At 45.8% G+C, this 17,166-nt stretch overlaps 1 protein-coding gene across 4 annotated transcripts in view; it reads right to left on the bottom strand.

Annotated features, from left to right (window-relative positions):
* GALNS (galactosamine (N-acetyl)-6-sulfatase) overlaps positions 1 to 17,166 on the bottom strand; it is a 51,507-nt gene that overhangs the window by 10,000 nt on the left and 24,341 nt on the right. For all 4 annotated transcript variants that reach the window (XM_083456496.1, XM_083456498.1, XM_083456499.1 and 1 more), the window contains 3 exons: positions 16,622 to 16,758; positions 15,153 to 15,255; positions 4,857 to 4,978 (listed from right to left, as the gene is read on the bottom strand). In XM_083456496.1, coding sequence (XP_083312622.1) covers positions 4,857 to 4,978; positions 15,153 to 15,255; positions 16,622 to 16,758 — 362 coding nt within the window. The remainder of the gene's footprint in view (positions 1 to 4,856; positions 4,979 to 15,152; positions 15,256 to 16,621; positions 16,759 to 17,166) is intronic.

Genomic DNA, 17,166 nt, shown 5'->3' with positions numbered 1-17,166 from the left:
CCAAGCTGTAAATATATATATAGCTTTTTTGTATTTCTCTCTTCCTTTGTTTAAGTATCTGTGTACATACTCTCTCTCTCTCTCTCTCTCTCTCTCTCTCTCTCTCTTTCTGCATCCAAATGCCTGTAAAGCCAGGTGGTGCAGCTCTTTCCATCTGCAATGAGTTGTGTGCCTCACCCCCTGACTCAAGACAAAACAAAGAAGGATCTGGTAACATAGGAGTCTTTGCTGGAGAAAGCATTTCCCACCCCTAAAAATTTAAGATGCATAGCAATGCAAGTTGGCATAATATAGACATCACCTCACCTATTTTCTCCCCATTATATATTTTATTCCAAGACAGGCTCTCATTTGAAAAACAACACCACATTTCCACACTGCTCTTCCTCTGTGCTGGAAGACCTAGACACTGGGAGAACAGCTTGGAACCCTGAGACTACAAAGAGAGAGAGCATGAACTATCCTGGACTATGAGGGACCTATGGCCTGACCCAGCATCTTATGTTCAATGGTGCAATACAGTGAGCTCAGGTTTACAGCATCCCCACAGACAGGCAGGTCCTCCCCATATTCTCCCCAGAATCCCAGAATCACCGACAAGCCCATTTTTGTTCCTCTGCTTGCAGGGCCCTTGCTGGTACCCATCTTTTGAGTGAAATTATGCCTGGGCAAGAAAACACTTGCTCTCCCTCTGAGAAGCACTAATACAGGGACTCCCAACAGGCAGGCTGCCAAGGGGGATAATTAAGGCAAATCAAAAATACACACCCGCCACACTAGTAACATCTCTGCAAATGAGGATAATTTAATTACCCACAAAGAAGGGGAGACCTCCTTTCCACAAGGCTTCCAATGTGACCGGAGATATGAGAGGATATAAACATTAGAGAGCTTCCCAAATGAACTTTCATTTGGTTTATTATTATATTTATTTAAAGAGAGAGAGAGAGAATGTGCGCCTTTCTATTATGCCCTGCATATTAAAACATCATTTCGCCATAATCGTGTCATAATCTCCCCATAAAATTCAATCAAGACAATAGCTTGCCGGGTGTTTGGAAAGCAAGGGAGCCAGATGAGAAATGGCTGCAGATGAAAACAATGGAATGCAGCTCAACTCAGAAAGGGCGGTTTTCCAATTAGATGACAAGGCAGGGGATGCCCTGCAGAGAGAGAGCTCCCAAATCTGGATCCAAGTAGCTTGGATTTTGAAAGGAAAACCCCTCAGCCCAAAGCACAAAAGTAAACTGGAGCTCTGTGTAAACTGGAGCTCTGCAGGACTGGGACGCCTGGGATTTGCTGCTGGGTGCAGAATTCAGCATACCGACAGCCACAGCTTTTTCTTTTTGAAAGGAAGCTTCCAGCTCTTGTGGTTGGTAAGATAAACTTGACAACATTGGGGCCATGCCTGGGGGCCCAACAGGACATAAAAGAGTGGGTACGATGGGGCTTCTGCACCAAGCATGGCAGGTTGTTCCTTTTGTAGGGGGAGGGGAATTGCAGAAATAATTTTATATATGCAGACTGTTGGACTGGCATGATGTATTCAGAAAACCAATGTGTGGTGTGGTGAGCAGCATGTTGTGCAAGGACCTGCGAAGACCCTATAGTGTTCAGGCAGGCCTTTAAAAACTGAACTTCTTTACAAGGCAGTTCTTCTTGAGATGTTACTGATGTTATGATAATATGATGCCACTATGCTATTTCTATTTTCCGGCCAGCCCTGAGGCTCACTGCGTGCAGTTGGCCTGGCCATAATTTCACTGCCCAATCTGTAAGAAAGATGGGAATCTGAATGTAATAAATAATAAATAAAATATTCAGCTCTAAGATTCAAGGTGTTGCTCAATGTAGCATTCAAAGTTGTTGCTCAGTGCAGCCCTACTAGGCAGCACTGGGCGGTGGTGGGATAGATGAAGGCAGGAACTTGTATATGAAAAGATGCAACAAGACATTTTAGAGTATTGGTCATAGCAGAGGTCGCACTTCAGGCAGCAAAACATTATGATCTGTCTTTGGATTTGGGTTCGCTTGGTAGACAATTTCTGCTTCTAGTGTGGACTATGCATGGTCTTGACAAAAAAAGAAATAGTATTGCATAAACGATTATCAATATAAATTAATACATAGCTGCCTACTGAAATGTTAAGTTTCTCTTCACTTAAATCACACCTATTGAATATAACTATAGCCTTTAAGTCAAGAGGAATCTGCAGATCCAATTTAGGTTAAGAACTTAAGAATGGCCCTGCTGGATCAGACCAAAGCCCCATCTGGCCCAGTACCCTGCTCTCACAGTGCCCCTCTGGGAAGCTCACAACCAACACCCAACTCTCTGGGAAAGGGGAACAGCATTCTTTCTGACTAGTGCAACCAAAACGCTTCAGAGAATGAGAGAAGGAAAGGAGAGAAAGAAAATCACCCTCAAGGTGAGCGAGAGAAAGTCATATTGTCAGGCTACCCTGTTTCCTTCCCAGTGGGTCATTACAAGTACTGAAACTTGAAAAACTGGTGCCTGGCCTTCCTTTTTTCTTCCTCCCTCCTCATCAGTTTTTCCTTGCAAGTAATGCATTTCAGATTGGTTGTCTTACTACTAATCTTTGTAAACAGCTCTGGGAGCCTTTTTGGCTAATAAGTTGGGTCAAAAGAGGTTATGAATAATTTTGAGTTTGTGCCAGAATTGGTGATTCCAATAAGAACCACAGCGAGATCAAAGATGGAATTATTTCACCCCCCACTCCCAATGACAGCATCTCTATATGCAGAGTTTACGCAAATTATGTGCACATTAAAACCTATAAGCCAGCTATACTTCTCCAGCTCATGATTCACTCCCACGCTGCCTGCCCCTGCAGTTAGTGCAATGTGAACCAGCAACACTCAAGCCACAAAAATCAACTGCAAAAAGAATTCATTAGGGCTGAAAAGTAGGAAGATCTTATTCACTCCAGGGATAGGACCAGCATCTCTTTTTCCTTTCCTCCCCAGCAGAGAACACTTAGTGGGCAGCGCAGTCACGTGGTTCTGCCAGGACAGTAATGGAATGAGCGAAAGTGCTCCTCTATTTAGAAGGATGGGTAATTGCAGCCCTGTCAGTTCCAAGAGCACCTTGCTGTAAAAGCCACTTTGGTGAAGGTGGAGCCAACAACGCCCGTTTCCTCTCTCCTTAACGCTCCATTTTGTAAACAGGATTTGTTTCAGGGAAAGCAGATGGTACACTCCGGATCCTCGTGAGAAAACCCGCCAAACCTGATCCGCCAAGGCTCTTTTGCTCCATTGCCAATGCAACCTCATGTGCCTCTCTGCAGCTACTCCTGGTGGCTGCTAGAATCCCAGGCTCACCTGCCAATTCATAGGGAGGAGGCAGGCATGGAAATATGCTTACCAAACAGCTGCCACAGACTCTCAGTTCACACCCTGCCTTTCAGTGGCCTCAGGTGAGGGCAAAAGGCAGGCAGCAGGATATCTTAACCCCTTTAATGGAGCATGGATTTAATCTTAGGGATAAGTGAAACCTATCTTGAATAGCTTCTGGCTACACAAACATGCCAAGTTCCTTAGGAACATGGAAAGCTGCCTTTTCCCAGCCCAGAATATTTCTCCGCCTAGTCTACATATCATCTGCTCTGACTGACAGTGACTCTCCAGGGTGTCAGGCAGAGTCTTTCCCATCACCTATGGTCTGATCCTGGAGATGCAAGGACTGAACTGGGGACCTGGCGCTTGCATACTGCATCATCTGCTGCTGAGCTACAACCCTTCCCCTTCGCCACCAAGAGGGCTCCCAGCTCTGACATTAAGATGATTGCTACCAAGGAGACAGTCTTCGTGATTATACTCTTCATCAAAAACACCCTCGGGGCTGAAAGCAGGAGGGTGGGGGGAGCATTCAGAGCACCATTATAACTCCAAGCATGTTGCTTTCAGGGGCCTTCTCTGCAAAGAGCCTCCCTCCCGCATCCCCTAAAACTGCAGATTCCCTCCCTCCCTCCTCAGGGTCTTGAAACCAGCTTGCAGCATGGAAGTCTGGGGCCACTTGGCTGGAAGGAGGTCAAGACCTCTTGCACGGCTCTAATTAAGGTTGAGGGGGCTTGCAAAGAAGAACCAACTGGAGGGGAGGCGTTGTTCCACAGGTCAGATATGCCCCCGCTTTCTACTTAATGGAATTCAGAATCTACCACCTGAGACAGCTCCCTCACTTTTCACCCCACAGGAGAGCTGTCTTTGTCTGCAGCCATTAAAAATACAGTTCTGTTGGTTTTAGTTCATTTTACCTGCTTGTCAGAGAGCTGTACAGCTGCAGTGCTGTCAGGATAATGCATTTTGATCCAACTTGCTTCTTTCACACTTTCTTTCTGAGCTTCCCAGAAGCCTTGTTATTAAAAGCATAGATGCTGTCTGTCAACTTCAGGACCAGCCCAAGACATTTTGCTGCCTGAGGCAAAAGATAAGATGCCACCCTCATCCCCCGCTTTCCAAGTCCAGCAGAAGCAGACCCGGCTGGCAGCCAAATTTTAGTTCAGCACTGGCAGTGGGACACCATGGTCTACCACAGAGCAGGCTGTGCATGGTACACAAAGCCCCAGCCCCTTGCTGCGGCTCCCTGCATCCCAGGACCGGCTGCCTGGGATGCCTGCTTTCCTCTGCCTCATTGTATGGCAGCCCCTGGTCAGCCTGGCTTTGTATGCTGCTGCTGAACAATTCTGTGATGCTCAAAAGCTTGCATTCTTTCCCACAGAGAAAGGACAAGCCAGTTAAAAGGGATGCTGTGCTTGACCAGTTTACCTCGCTCTCTTGCGAGGCTGGTGTTCACCTCAAGAACACCACGTGTGTTTCCGATCACATGCCTGCCTTACCTTATTGGATACTTTTCCCCAGGGTCCTTTCCCAAGTGAAACAGAAGTGGAAGCTTGGAGTGCTCCTCTTGGTCATGGGTCGTTACTCCAGAAACATTTTGGCCAGGGCAGAAATCAATGCCCTGCAAGAGAAAGAGGAATGCCATTCACTAAAGATCAACAACAAAAGCACATGAGCTGTAGGTGGCCAGGGATCTAGAATTCTCATCAGTTTACATTAAGAAAGAAACTTTCAAGTCCTAGTGATTTAACAGAAAAACCTGGAAACAAATGTATACAGGGCCCCAGATTCATAGGGTTATCAAATGTTGCTATGTTAATTCCAATGGATTTCAAAGTGGCTCAATGAAATCATGTTTCCCCAGTGCTGATTCATTACCAGAATCTCCTCTCCACACCCACACACGTTCTCAGGCTGGCTGCCAGGCTGTACTGAGCACAGGAAAAGCTTCCTAATTGTCATTACATTGGTATCACCCCTTTCCTCTACCTGGAAAAGCTTGAGAATAGCATACATAGGCATCCCAGGTGGTCTCCCATCCAGGCAAGGACCAGACTCAAACCTTTTGCAAGGTTGCTGCCTCACAAGCCTTTGGACCAAAAGGCCAGTAATTGGTTTCCTAGGAGTTCAATGTCACGCAAGAAAAATGGACCCAAAGAGGCTTGCAGAATGGAATTTGTTTTTCATGCTCAACTGACTGGCACATGTGTGGTTAGGAAGGACCTGCTCACCACCATCCCCAGTCAGTGACACACAACCCTCAAGACATGCCTTCCCCACAACCATGTGCCTTGACCCACTTATTGAAGGCATTCAATAATATCTATCCCCAGGACAGCTTGCTTGCTCCTGCTTCCCAACCACTATGGCTTCCAGGTACACCATCTCCTTACTTTAATTAGTGTACACATGGCAAACCTCTCCACCATGCAAAGGGTGAAACCATCCCTCACTCTCTCAGTGTAAAGTGCAGAATCATAATAAAAAGATAGACAACACATATTGCTGGCCCCACTCCAGATTCCACAATAGTCAGGTCAGGTAGAAATAGTCAAAACTGCTGCACTCCAGCAGCTGATGACAGTTCTAGAGCAAAATCTATACTAATGCACTGTCCCAAACTATCACCCAGGGCACATCATACTGCCAACCACAGCATACCCTTTCTTTGCATTAATGCTATAATGTCTCTGGTCTATTCCATAAGCCAAACGTTTATTTGCAACACACACACCATCACTAACAGGGCACTTGCTGGAGTCAAGAGCATGATGCAATGAGCTCTTTCTGCACCACACCCTTCTAAAACATAATTAATTATGAAGTTGTGTCTGCTGGATGCTCTGATGGCAGCCTGGATGTTGCTCAGAAAGCTGCATCCTCATGTTCCGGTTGGCTGGCAACTTCCATGTAAAGATGGAGGAAAAATCCATCTTTGTTGTGTCCAAATGTGCATTTGTAGACTGCTTACACCAGTCTGAATCACAAAGTGGTCTATCATAGAGGGGCATGATCCTGTGCAGCAGGAAGTATCCACCCATCACCCAACATCTCTGGAGGAAGAGTTAACTGCTAGAAATCCCCCTGGACTAGTGTGTGTGTGTGTTTTAAACCACCCACAGAATGGCTTCATTCACCTTGCCCAACCTCTAACCCAGCACTACAATGGCAGCATTTCCAATTACCAGCATTCTCACACTGACTGAGTTGAACTACCCAGTCTGCAACATCTATTTTCAGCCTGAGTGCATCTTCCTACTAAAGTAGCTGTCAGTGGGTCAGTAGGATACTTTTAAATAAATATGGCACAAGATCAGCAAATGAGATGCCAGCTCAATACACATGGGCCCTAGAAGTGTCTCTTTGAATACCATTCACCAAGTATGTTCTTACTTATCCTCTTATAGGTAACAGACCACATTTCTGCCTGGGGGGGTGGGGGGTGGAGCTGCAGATGCAAAACCTCCCCTCATTCTGGAGAGCCTAGAAGCAGGAAGAGAGAACACATGGTCACCTAGAAACAGCCTCCCATACATCTACACCGCCCCACCACTAGTTGCCTGAAACTGATGTTTTAGGTAACCGGGGAAGGAAGGAGAATCAGAAGGAGAAGCTTGGGGCCGGGAGGAGAAAAGACGAAGAGGCTGCCCTGGAACTGCCTTGCTTTTCCACCAACCATGTGGCAAAAGCTAAAAAAAAGATCATAGGTGGGCAACTGGCAGGCCAAGAAACCAAGAATGGGTCTGCATGCAGCAAGAGGAGAAATTGGGACCAAGATGGCAGAATGGACTGGACCCATTTAGAGGACAGGCAGAGAATTGCATTTTTGAATGCTCCCCTAGACACAAGACAAAATAAACCCCAGACACTAAGCAAATAGAATACTAGTGCAGCAGGAAGAGAAAAGAGGCAAAAACCTTTTCCCAACGCTCTCTTATTTTCTAGGACTTTCTTCATGCAGAGCAGGTGTTCTGCCGCTGAGCTGTGACCCTGCCCATTTGCAGACAGGAGCTTCCACCCACAGCCTGATATGGCGCTCTCTGCTCTCAGTCTCCTGCACGTGTGGACCAGGCCCTGGTCTTCTTGGCTGGGGACTGCAAGATGACAGCATCCCTTTGAAGAACACCCCTCTATTCTATGCCTCCTATAAGGTCGCCAATGGTCACAGCATCTCATTGGCATCTGGTCAATCTAGGGCTTTCCTCTGTCCCCTTCCATGAGGCTTCTAGCCTGTCCAGGTTCCTTGAAGTCACCCTCCTTGTGAAAAGGACTTACATAATACAGAGGCCAGCATGGCAAAACCCATTTAAAGGGGGGACGGGAGGGGCAGCGGCACAGCTGTACTGTTTGCACATAGAACGAACACTAAGCTGAAAGGCTCTCCACAGACGTTGGAGGGGATTTGATTGGCAAACAATTTTCTAAAAATATCCTGTGTGTCTTTAATGGACAGGCTGGTCAGTGGAGCAGTTAATATTCTGCTTTTCAATAAAGTAAGAAAGGTTAGAAGCCCATGAAATCCCATTTACCTGCACAGAGCTATAGATTCCTGAATCAGTGGCTAGAAAAATAAAGAGAGAGAGAGTTGCTTGATAAGCTGCAGCAGGCAGGCCATAATGGATTTTAAATGGATACGGAGGTGATTGACCTTTTCACCTCCTGGTGCTGGAGACCTCCGAGACCAAGCGGGGTTTGCATTTGAGCAAAGTGGAGCATTTCAATACTATTTTAAGAAGAAGACGACGGTGACAACAGCTAATCAAAGCCAAGACGTAACATACAAGTTGTAATTTGGATGCAAATCAAAAAGGCTATTTAATTAAGAGCCTGCTAATTAGTACTGCGCTCCTCTAGTGCAAATGTTTTCGTTTGAGGTAAGAATTTATTCTCTGGGTATTTGCTTCCACGCTGCTCTGTTTACAGAGCACCCTTGGCTTCTCGTGTTAAGACAGCCTTAGCATTAACGCACTCAGCTGATTGGGGGCTGAAATATATTTCCACGCAACCACGTGCAGGCCCACTACCTCCAGATGTGAGCTGTGAGTGCAGCCACCCAAGGAACAGAATGGTGGTTTGCAACTGCTGCACCAGCACTCAGCTTGTTGTTTGGCTTTCATTCCCAATATTAGGGCAGACCCCCAGCTCGGACCAGCAGGCAGTTCTCTTGTGCCAGCTGTGTCCCCTGTGACTGCTGCCACTTCCTTTTCATAGAATCATAGAGTTGGAAGGGACCCCAAGGATCATCTAGTCCAACCCCCTCCATTGCAGGAATCAAAAGGAACAACCACAGAGGAAGCAGGGGCTCTCCCAGCGTGCTTCCTCTGCAGTCTGCTCCAACCCTTCTGGCCACCCTGTGGCTTCTGAAGCTTGTGTGGCCCAAGGGTTGCTGTTCCCCACGTTTTCCATGGCATGTTCTGCATTGGTGGCAGCCATGGGGAATCTAACTTGCTTTAGTCACTGTAAAAAAAGAAGAAGGTGGAAGCGGATGTTACTCCAGATTAAGAAGGATACTCAGTTTCTTGTGTATACACGCACTAAAGCACAAAAGTCATCTTGTTTTGAAAACTAAAGCCAGATGAAACAGTGAGGATTGGGCCAACCAGTCTTCTCTGAGAAGGATCTGAAGTGGCTTCTGGGAGGGATCCAGAAAGGGAACTTGCCTTCAAAAACATGGGCAGAAGTCCCCATTCTGATTTCCCTCCCTACAGTAAAGCCAAAAAAACCACAGCTGATTTTTCCTTCCAGAGATTGTTAAAAGCCTAACTACATTTTTGATTTTTGATTATCTATTGATTTTTCTACGCAGACTTTGCCATAGCACACATCCCCAAGTCTACAACAGAACAGTTTGAATCTCTTAAGTATTTAAAGAAGCACCGAGTCGTCTCTGTTGCCCTCTCATCTCCACCCTAGCTTTTGTGGAAGATCAGATGTGTGTCCCTTCTGCCACCTGCCCTATTTCCCCAAAATTTTCTTCCTTCCTCCTCCTCCCCCTCCTCCCCCTTCTTCTTCTTCTTCTTCTTCTTCTTCTTCTCTCTCTCTCTCTCTCTCTCTCACACACACACACACACACACAGAGAGAGAGAGAGAGAGAGAGAGAGAGAGACGACCTTGGTCACAGTGCTCTATGGCTGCCCTGCCAGTGCATCAATTTCCCAAGCAAATGGGCCACAGATGCTCAGTCGATATAAACATGAGGCAAAACAGCAGGCGGTTGCCAGTTGGCTCCCAGCCAAGCAGTGGAACCACCAACGTGTGCGTACGTGTGTTAACAAACGGCCTTTGGCAATCCATCACCTGGGCACGATCCCAGATCATTCTGGCCTGATGAGCAACTGCGATATCCGCCTGGCTGACACAAGGAGCGTCTCTGTCCTCTTGCCGAGGCTTCCTCATTCCAATGGACACAGCACAGGAGGAACGGGGAAAAGAGCTACGTACTAGGAAATGAAGTTGTTATGAATGAGGAAGCTGATTGAGCCAGGAATCCTCAGCACAACCACACTCTTGGCCCTTCAAGCTCCAGCCATCCTGTGAAAGACAGGCTATTTCCACCGACCCGGAGGATTCCAGGCAAAAGTCTCTAGAATTAGGATGCAGAGTGAATCACCACCTAGACCCCTCCTTTGAAAATGCTATTACTATGACTTCTTCTCAGCAGCTGTTGCTTCAGCCCTGCTGAACAAAAATCGCTTTTCACATGTTAACTGTCTGGAAGGGACCGGGGGGCGGGGGGTGCAAATCAGAAAGTCTCCATCGGCTCTCAAGCAGAAGCGATCGATGGCTAACCCACATGCTCAGAGGACCACAATCAAATGTCATTATTTGTGAGGTTCTACTTGACTTCACACCACACACCCTCCCCCCCCTCGCAGAAAAGGTGCTATCGATTGCTTCACGTCAGATGAGAAGGGCAATCAGAGAAGATTGCAGCATGAAAAAAACCCTTTGGCATTTTATATTAAAACAATAGGGGTCTTCGTATAAACATGGACACAAAACCTTTTAAAAATACACAGTGGCCTTTATGATAAAAAAATCATTGAAAGCTAACAAGATACGAAACTGACAGCACCAGGAAGAAGCTGAAGCTATCGGCTAATATGCAATCCACCCAGGGGCTATGAAAAATACATCTTCTTTCAGGGACTGCAACCAGGGCTGTAGCGGGGACAGAAAAAAATGCTTTGTGGAAGGCAAGCAGAGAGGAGACTTCTGCCTTCATGTCTTGCTACGAGGAAAGCACAAGGGGCAAAAGAATGAGAGTGGAGAACCAGTATGTGAGATGAGGACCAGGGGAGATCTGGATTTTAATCCTCATTCAGCTATGAAGCTCACTGGGTGACCAAGGACTAGTCACTCACTCTCAGCCTAACCTACCTCACAGGGCTGTTGGGAAAGTAAGATGGGAGACAGCCAAGTACACCACCTTGAGCTGCTTGAAGGAAATGTGGGGTAGAAATGTAACCAACAAGCCTTGAGATCCCAAAGTAACAGACAGCATTTTAATAGTCCAAGGCGGTGGTGGTGTGGAGACCCTGCCCTCCTCTTCTTGAGAATGAGACAGAGAGAGAAGGTGGAGAAGAAGGTAGGGACTTCCACCCAATACTGCTGCATCCTAAAGGATGTAGGACCTCCCCTCTGGCCCACAGAATCTGTGCAAGTCTGCTTCAGACTCAACCAATTCCTGCACAGAGTGCTTGTCTGTGCATAACAGTGATGCATGTCTCCATGTGGCCAAACATATTTGTCACGGGGAAGTGCTGTCAACAAATCAGCTGAGCCTCTTTCCAAGAGGAACAGGTGCGTTCAAGGGCGGGGTCCTGACACTTCTAGAGCAAAAGGGTAAGCGAAGTCACAGGCCTTTCATCCTTCCAAACACTTGCCAAGAGCTTGCCGTTCCTCTGGTATCTCAAATGGATTTGCCAGTGCAGCCCAAGGTTCTTTGGTTTGCCTGCATAGGCTTAAAAGAGTTATCTACTGTACTGGCCCAGAAAATAAATGTGTCTCCAAAAATACCACAAATTTCTTTGTTATTTACTAGCATCTCCCTCCCTACACTAAACTTTCCTTTTACTCAGCACAAACCCATTCATCAGTTTCCAAGTGTTATGACAATTTGAAACTACATAGACAAGAACTACTTGTAAATCACAAACGGCTTTTTTACAGCCTCTGGCTGGCAGCTAAGTAAATATTCCTAATGCAACCCTCCCGCACAACTTACAGCTGCAAAGCGACACAGCCAGGTTTTCTTTAGTCATGCGGATTTCCTGTGGAGTGGGTTTATATTTCTTCTTTTGGCACTTTAAGGAAAACAGGTGCTCACTAAATAACATTTATATTCATAATTAAGTCAGAGAAAAATGCCAAGGTGTTCTAGCTAGAAAACAGATCATGACAAGGAAGGGGAAAACTCAAATTGGAGAACACCAGCCTAGGGCAAGACTAGGTAGTGTATGTGAGAGAGACAAGTCATATTTTTCCCTCCTCTATTATATACCCAGTAATATAGTCCATTTGGTGTGATGATGCAGGTGAGGGTGACCAGCTAGGATGGACTAAGCACCATCAAAGTTTAAGGAGCAAATGTTGTCTGTGTTTGGGACACTGAGGTTATTGGATCTTAGAACTGCAAACACCAGAAGTTAAGGAATTCAAACAAGACTTGATCTCCAGAGCAAATAAGAGTAGCCAGCATGATTTGCAAGAATGGAGCACCGTAGCTGATGAGCCAAGATGAGCAAAGAGGGGCAAACCATGGACCAGGATCCCCATCCAGAATGAAAGCTCGTATTGAATGGAGCACTTATGAATCTGTAATGTAGAGGAAAATGCTCACAGACATGGAAAGGGACCTGGGTCTTGTGAACTTTATCCACCATTGCTATTACCACAGAATGTGGAACCTTCATGACACTTATTCATTCATCACGGGCTGGAGGAAAGAGAGCCAAGAACAGACAGCCACTGTCTCTGCCTTAAAAGACCTAAAAATAAACAAACTGGCTTGTGATGACTGTTTAGATACATCTGATCAAGTGCAGTCCTGTTTAGATAGGTTGAACTCCACTACAAACCCAAGAGGTGCACTCCTTTTGTCATCACAGCTTTGAATTCACAGCTTTGCAAGTGAAAGCTTTGGGGATGCAGTTCTGGCTCTAAGGAAGCTAATGACAATACTGCATTCCCTTGGGCCAAGCACAGCCAGGCATCTGAATCAAATGGCTGATTATGAGTCACTGAGGAGACCCAACAATTGCCCATGACAAGCTCCAGTGGATCCAATGCAATGCGGGATCAGCTCATGGCTGGAATTCCGGAGTCACTTACAATTTATGCATTAGGACTGACATTTTTGCAATGAAACCAACATCTGTAATTCTTAACACCCAATTTTGCAAAGAAATCAGCTTTTGTAACTCCTAACACTCAATATCAACAATATTGATACGGAATCTGAAGGCAGTGAAACAAAGATTGTACAACAATTTCACCTTGGGAGCATTTCAAGTATCTGCAAATCGAAAGCATAACATCATCATCATCATCATTATTATTATTATTATCATTATTATTATTATTATTAAGCTGGCTTGGGTTGTAATTAATGTCTGAGCATGAGAAGAAGAATTTGAACAAATTTCAACCCCAGCTCTCTCTCTGAGCGTTGTTAATGGCTGTTCTGTCCACTAATTCTGTGCTCCAATTTTACCCACATCAACCACAGACGACATGAGCGGCAGGAAAGCAAATGAATTTTTAATCATCTCTCTGATGTACAGTATAATTGCTGACTTTTATCAACTAGCAGTTAAACAAAGACTTAGAAAGGAATAAACATTCCTTAATTGCACGTCTGCCACTGCTCACAGGAGGATAACCTTGGGAATGAGTAACTGGTCCCCATTATCTCAGCTAAGCACACACAGAAAGGCAGACATGTAGCAAGAGGCTCAGGTCAAAAATAAATGCTTCTCAACATCAGTTTGTGTGCTAGATACTTAAATCACAGCATAAAAACAATTAAACTTATCCGTGTTCTCATCTTTGCATAAAATATGGCAGCGGAGTGGGTTGCTGCCCCCTCCTGCTTCCAAATGCAACGGTCCTCCCACCATCACAAAAGGCCTATTCTCTCAAGAAAGCTAGGTAAGAAGAGGACATGAAGGAGAGAAACAGAAATCTAAGAATTAAAAATACTATCAGGATTGGCACCAATGCTAAGCTTCATCAATGCACCATCTCCATTGCTAGAGCAGCTTGGCAAGTGCAGCTGGAGGAAGGCTGTGACCAGATGGAAACTGGATGAGAGAGTGGATATGGGAACCTTTCCTGCAGCTACCCCCATTCTCTCTCATAGTAGTTTCCTTTGTCCCCCCCCTTCCAGCAAGTGAAAACAATTTGGTTCAGGTGGGCTTTTCATTCATTTTGGTATTTGAAGCTGATTAACTATTATGTTGCTTCTGGTTTTTTGCATTTAATTTTATTTACATGTTTACTTTTTGATTCTTTTATTGTAGTTTTAATGCTGCCAGCCGCCTTGAGCACTGCTTTGGTAAATGTAGATGGGATGGAGGATGGAGGAAAGGAAAGGCGCAGCTAAAAAGAGGAGAGCAGCCAATGGAGAGAAAGACAGAGCGGAGAACAAAGCCACTTCGTGAGAAGCAGCAGAGATCAGATTGCCCTAGAGTTTGATGCATTTTTGAAGGGCATTCTATAATTTATGGTGTGTATTTGTGGCCCATCAGAGCAAGACAGGGCTTGGTCCTTGGCCTCATCCCACTTCTTTTGGTGCGTTGGATACTAGGACCCCTGGAATCGGGTGCTGGGCAAGGCGTAAGCAGGTTTCAAAAGAACTTATTTCTGTAGTGGTTGAATGGCAATGTGCTGGTGATCAGAAGGGTGTCAGTAGCAAACATCCACTGGGGTCTGGGAAGCCTGGCAACATCTAACGGTGGAGGCAGGAGGGGAGGGTCTCCTTATGCCAGCACAAGAAGCTCAGCACCCTGACCAGCTGCCTCTGTGCAGCAGAGCACAGAATTGGAAGCAAGCTACATTTTATTCATCCGTAGAAAGATGATCCACTCCTCCGCAAAGCTGCTGCCTGCAATATTTCTTCTGCTCAAAATTATTCTCTCCCGCTCTTAACTAAAGTCTAAACTCTGGGGCATTTGACAACTGGCAATGCCAAAAGTCTGGCAGGCTGATTATACCCTTCAAAGTGAGGCAGATTTATGCCGCTGTGGCTATTGGTGGTTCTGACAAGGGTGGCGGCGGCAATTTCTGAGATTATGGTTATTATCATTTTACACAGTTACACTTTACATACTGTTTCTTAACAGGGCACACCAAGCCTCTCCAAATCACCCTCCAAGCCTCTGGTTCTTCCTTTAACCTCTCCTTGATGCTGCCCAGCACTTTCCTCTGATGCTCCCAGAGGCTGCTGGTGCCCAGCTCCACCTGCTGTGCTTCCGAAGGATGCTGTGCAGGCATATGCTCCACCAGAAGGAACATGACAGCAGCCAGGACTAGACAGAGACAGTCACAAAGAGCAGCAGGCACATGCGCAGGCGATGGCCTCCTGAGCACCACTGTGGAAGGTGGGCTAGCCTGATCTGTACCCCCTTAACATATCCCCAAAACCATGGCTTGCATTAAACAAAAATGAAGATGGAGCAAAAGTTGACATTTTGATGATCTGAGTTTCTCTTCTGGGAGTGATGGGTGTATTTCCATGGGAGGAGGAAGACAAGCATGCAGGAGGGAAGGAGGGAGGGAGGATTTTCAATTACCTGGCTGAATTGCTCCCAGGAATTGCTCCAGGTCCAGTAGTGGGCCTTATAAGGCCCAACCCGTATTGCCATCATCTCGTTGCCACGGTAATAAAATATTGGCCTGATGGAGAGAGGGAAGGACAACAAGAGAGATGTACAGCCGCATGAGAAATGTAACGTGTCCAAACAAGCGGCTTCCCTCGCTTTTGGCAGCCACACAGATAAGGGAGACAAACACTTTAATGGAGCCTGGCTGGCAACTCAGCTATCACTCAGGAGCAGGTTGCCTTCTAATAGCCTCCACCGCAAGGTTTTCAATTAGCATTTTTTAAAGCGTCCATCAAGGCGAGAGTCTGAGTTTGCGTAAGCAAGAATGAAATGTTATGCAAGTCATCTTGCTGGCAATTGTTAATCCTTGAACTACCAGACTATGTAATTTCACACACAGAGCCTGATGGCTTAAAATACTCCAAAAGAGGGGGCACCTGTGCGATGGGAGCTGCCAAGGGTACAGGAAGCCAAAGTCTTCAGCGTACGGCCCTGGAAAGCCAGACTGTACAAGTGTGCTGTGAACACTGGCAAACCAGTCACAGAAAGGGGAATTTTAAACAGAACGGACAAATAATTATCTTGATATCTGCCATCTGAGGGACATCCTGTGCCCTACACCACCTTGAAACTACATTAGGGCGGGTGACAAAAATGTAGAGGAAAGGGATTTTTAAACACTATCTGTGTTATGCTTGCATGCAAAAGATGTAAGAGAAAATTCCCCCACCCAGATATTTTCAGCGCACACAATGTGGATCAGCTGTTATTTTAAAGGAGGTTCATACTGGACCAGTACGCAGTCTATTAGCAATGAAGAAAATTCAGTGGGGAATTAATTCACATTTTCAGGATGATTTCTAGAAAATAGCAGAAGGATCTGGTATAGTTTTTGCCCTTCACCTCATGTCCTGCCACTGACTCTCTCTATCCAGTACTTCTTATTACTTGTATATGAACATTTGTTCCTAATTAGAGAGGACAAATATAATCGACATTGTATTATGGGTGTATATGTGAAGCTGCCTTATATCAGTCAAAATCACTGTAAATTGCCCTGTGATCTTCGGATGAAGGGCGGTATAGAAAAAATAATTAATTAATTAATCAATTAAAATAAATCAGAGCACTGGTCCATCAAACCCAGTACTGTATACCACGCTGACCGGCAGTGGCTCTCCAGGGTTTTAGGCAGTTCTCTCAGTCCTACTTGGAGATGCTGAAGATTGAACCTAGGACTTTCTACATGCAATATGTGCTCTGCCAGGGAGCTAGAGTCAGTACCATAGCATTACTTTAAAACACCCAATCCAGCAGCCAAAATACCCGACCCATTCTAAAAATAAGAGGCTCTAAAAATATCCAACTTTTTCTGCTCCACACCAGTAATTGGAGGAGTCAAGGGATGGAAAGCCGCGAGTGTGATGTTCATAACTCACCTGTCAATTAACTTGCCTTGCAGGATGACAGGCGAAAGGTCGATTCCGTCGATCTGTCTGTCACTGGGAGGCTGCAGTCCTGCCAATGCGAGGCTGGTGGTGAAGAGATCCATCACGCTTGCCAGCTGATGACTCACCTGTCATTGACAAGACAAGAGAATTTGCAAAACAATCAAAGCAAAACAATCAAAGCTAGCAGACCCTGAGTTGAGGGAGCTTCTGCTTCCAATGATGAGGTCTTAAGAATAGTCTCATCACCTTCCAAGATATGCAGTTCAGGGTTCGATTCTGGATTCCACTCCAGGCAGTTGGGTAAAAAGCTTGTGTTTGGGAAGCTTTTTCTCAGTTATCACCTACACTGGAAGCAGCTTACCAGGGTTTCAAACAGGGTCTTTCCAGCCTCTACCTAGAGGTATTGAGGAAGCAGCCTGGAATCTTTTTGCATGCAAAGTATGTGCTCTAAAATTCAGCAATGGCCCTTCCCTGGAGGGAAACTAAGAATCCTCATGATTCTGAAGGAAGGAATTATTAAAATAGGTTCAGCG

The sequence above is a fragment of the Podarcis tiliguerta genome, assembly GCF_965153285.1.
Source record: "Podarcis tiliguerta genome assembly, chromosome: 8".
Taxonomy (NCBI): Eukaryota; Metazoa; Chordata; class Lepidosauria; order Squamata; family Lacertidae; genus Podarcis; species Podarcis tiliguerta.
Note: the sequence above shows the minus strand (reverse complement) of the source record. Positions and strands in the feature narration are given on the sequence as shown.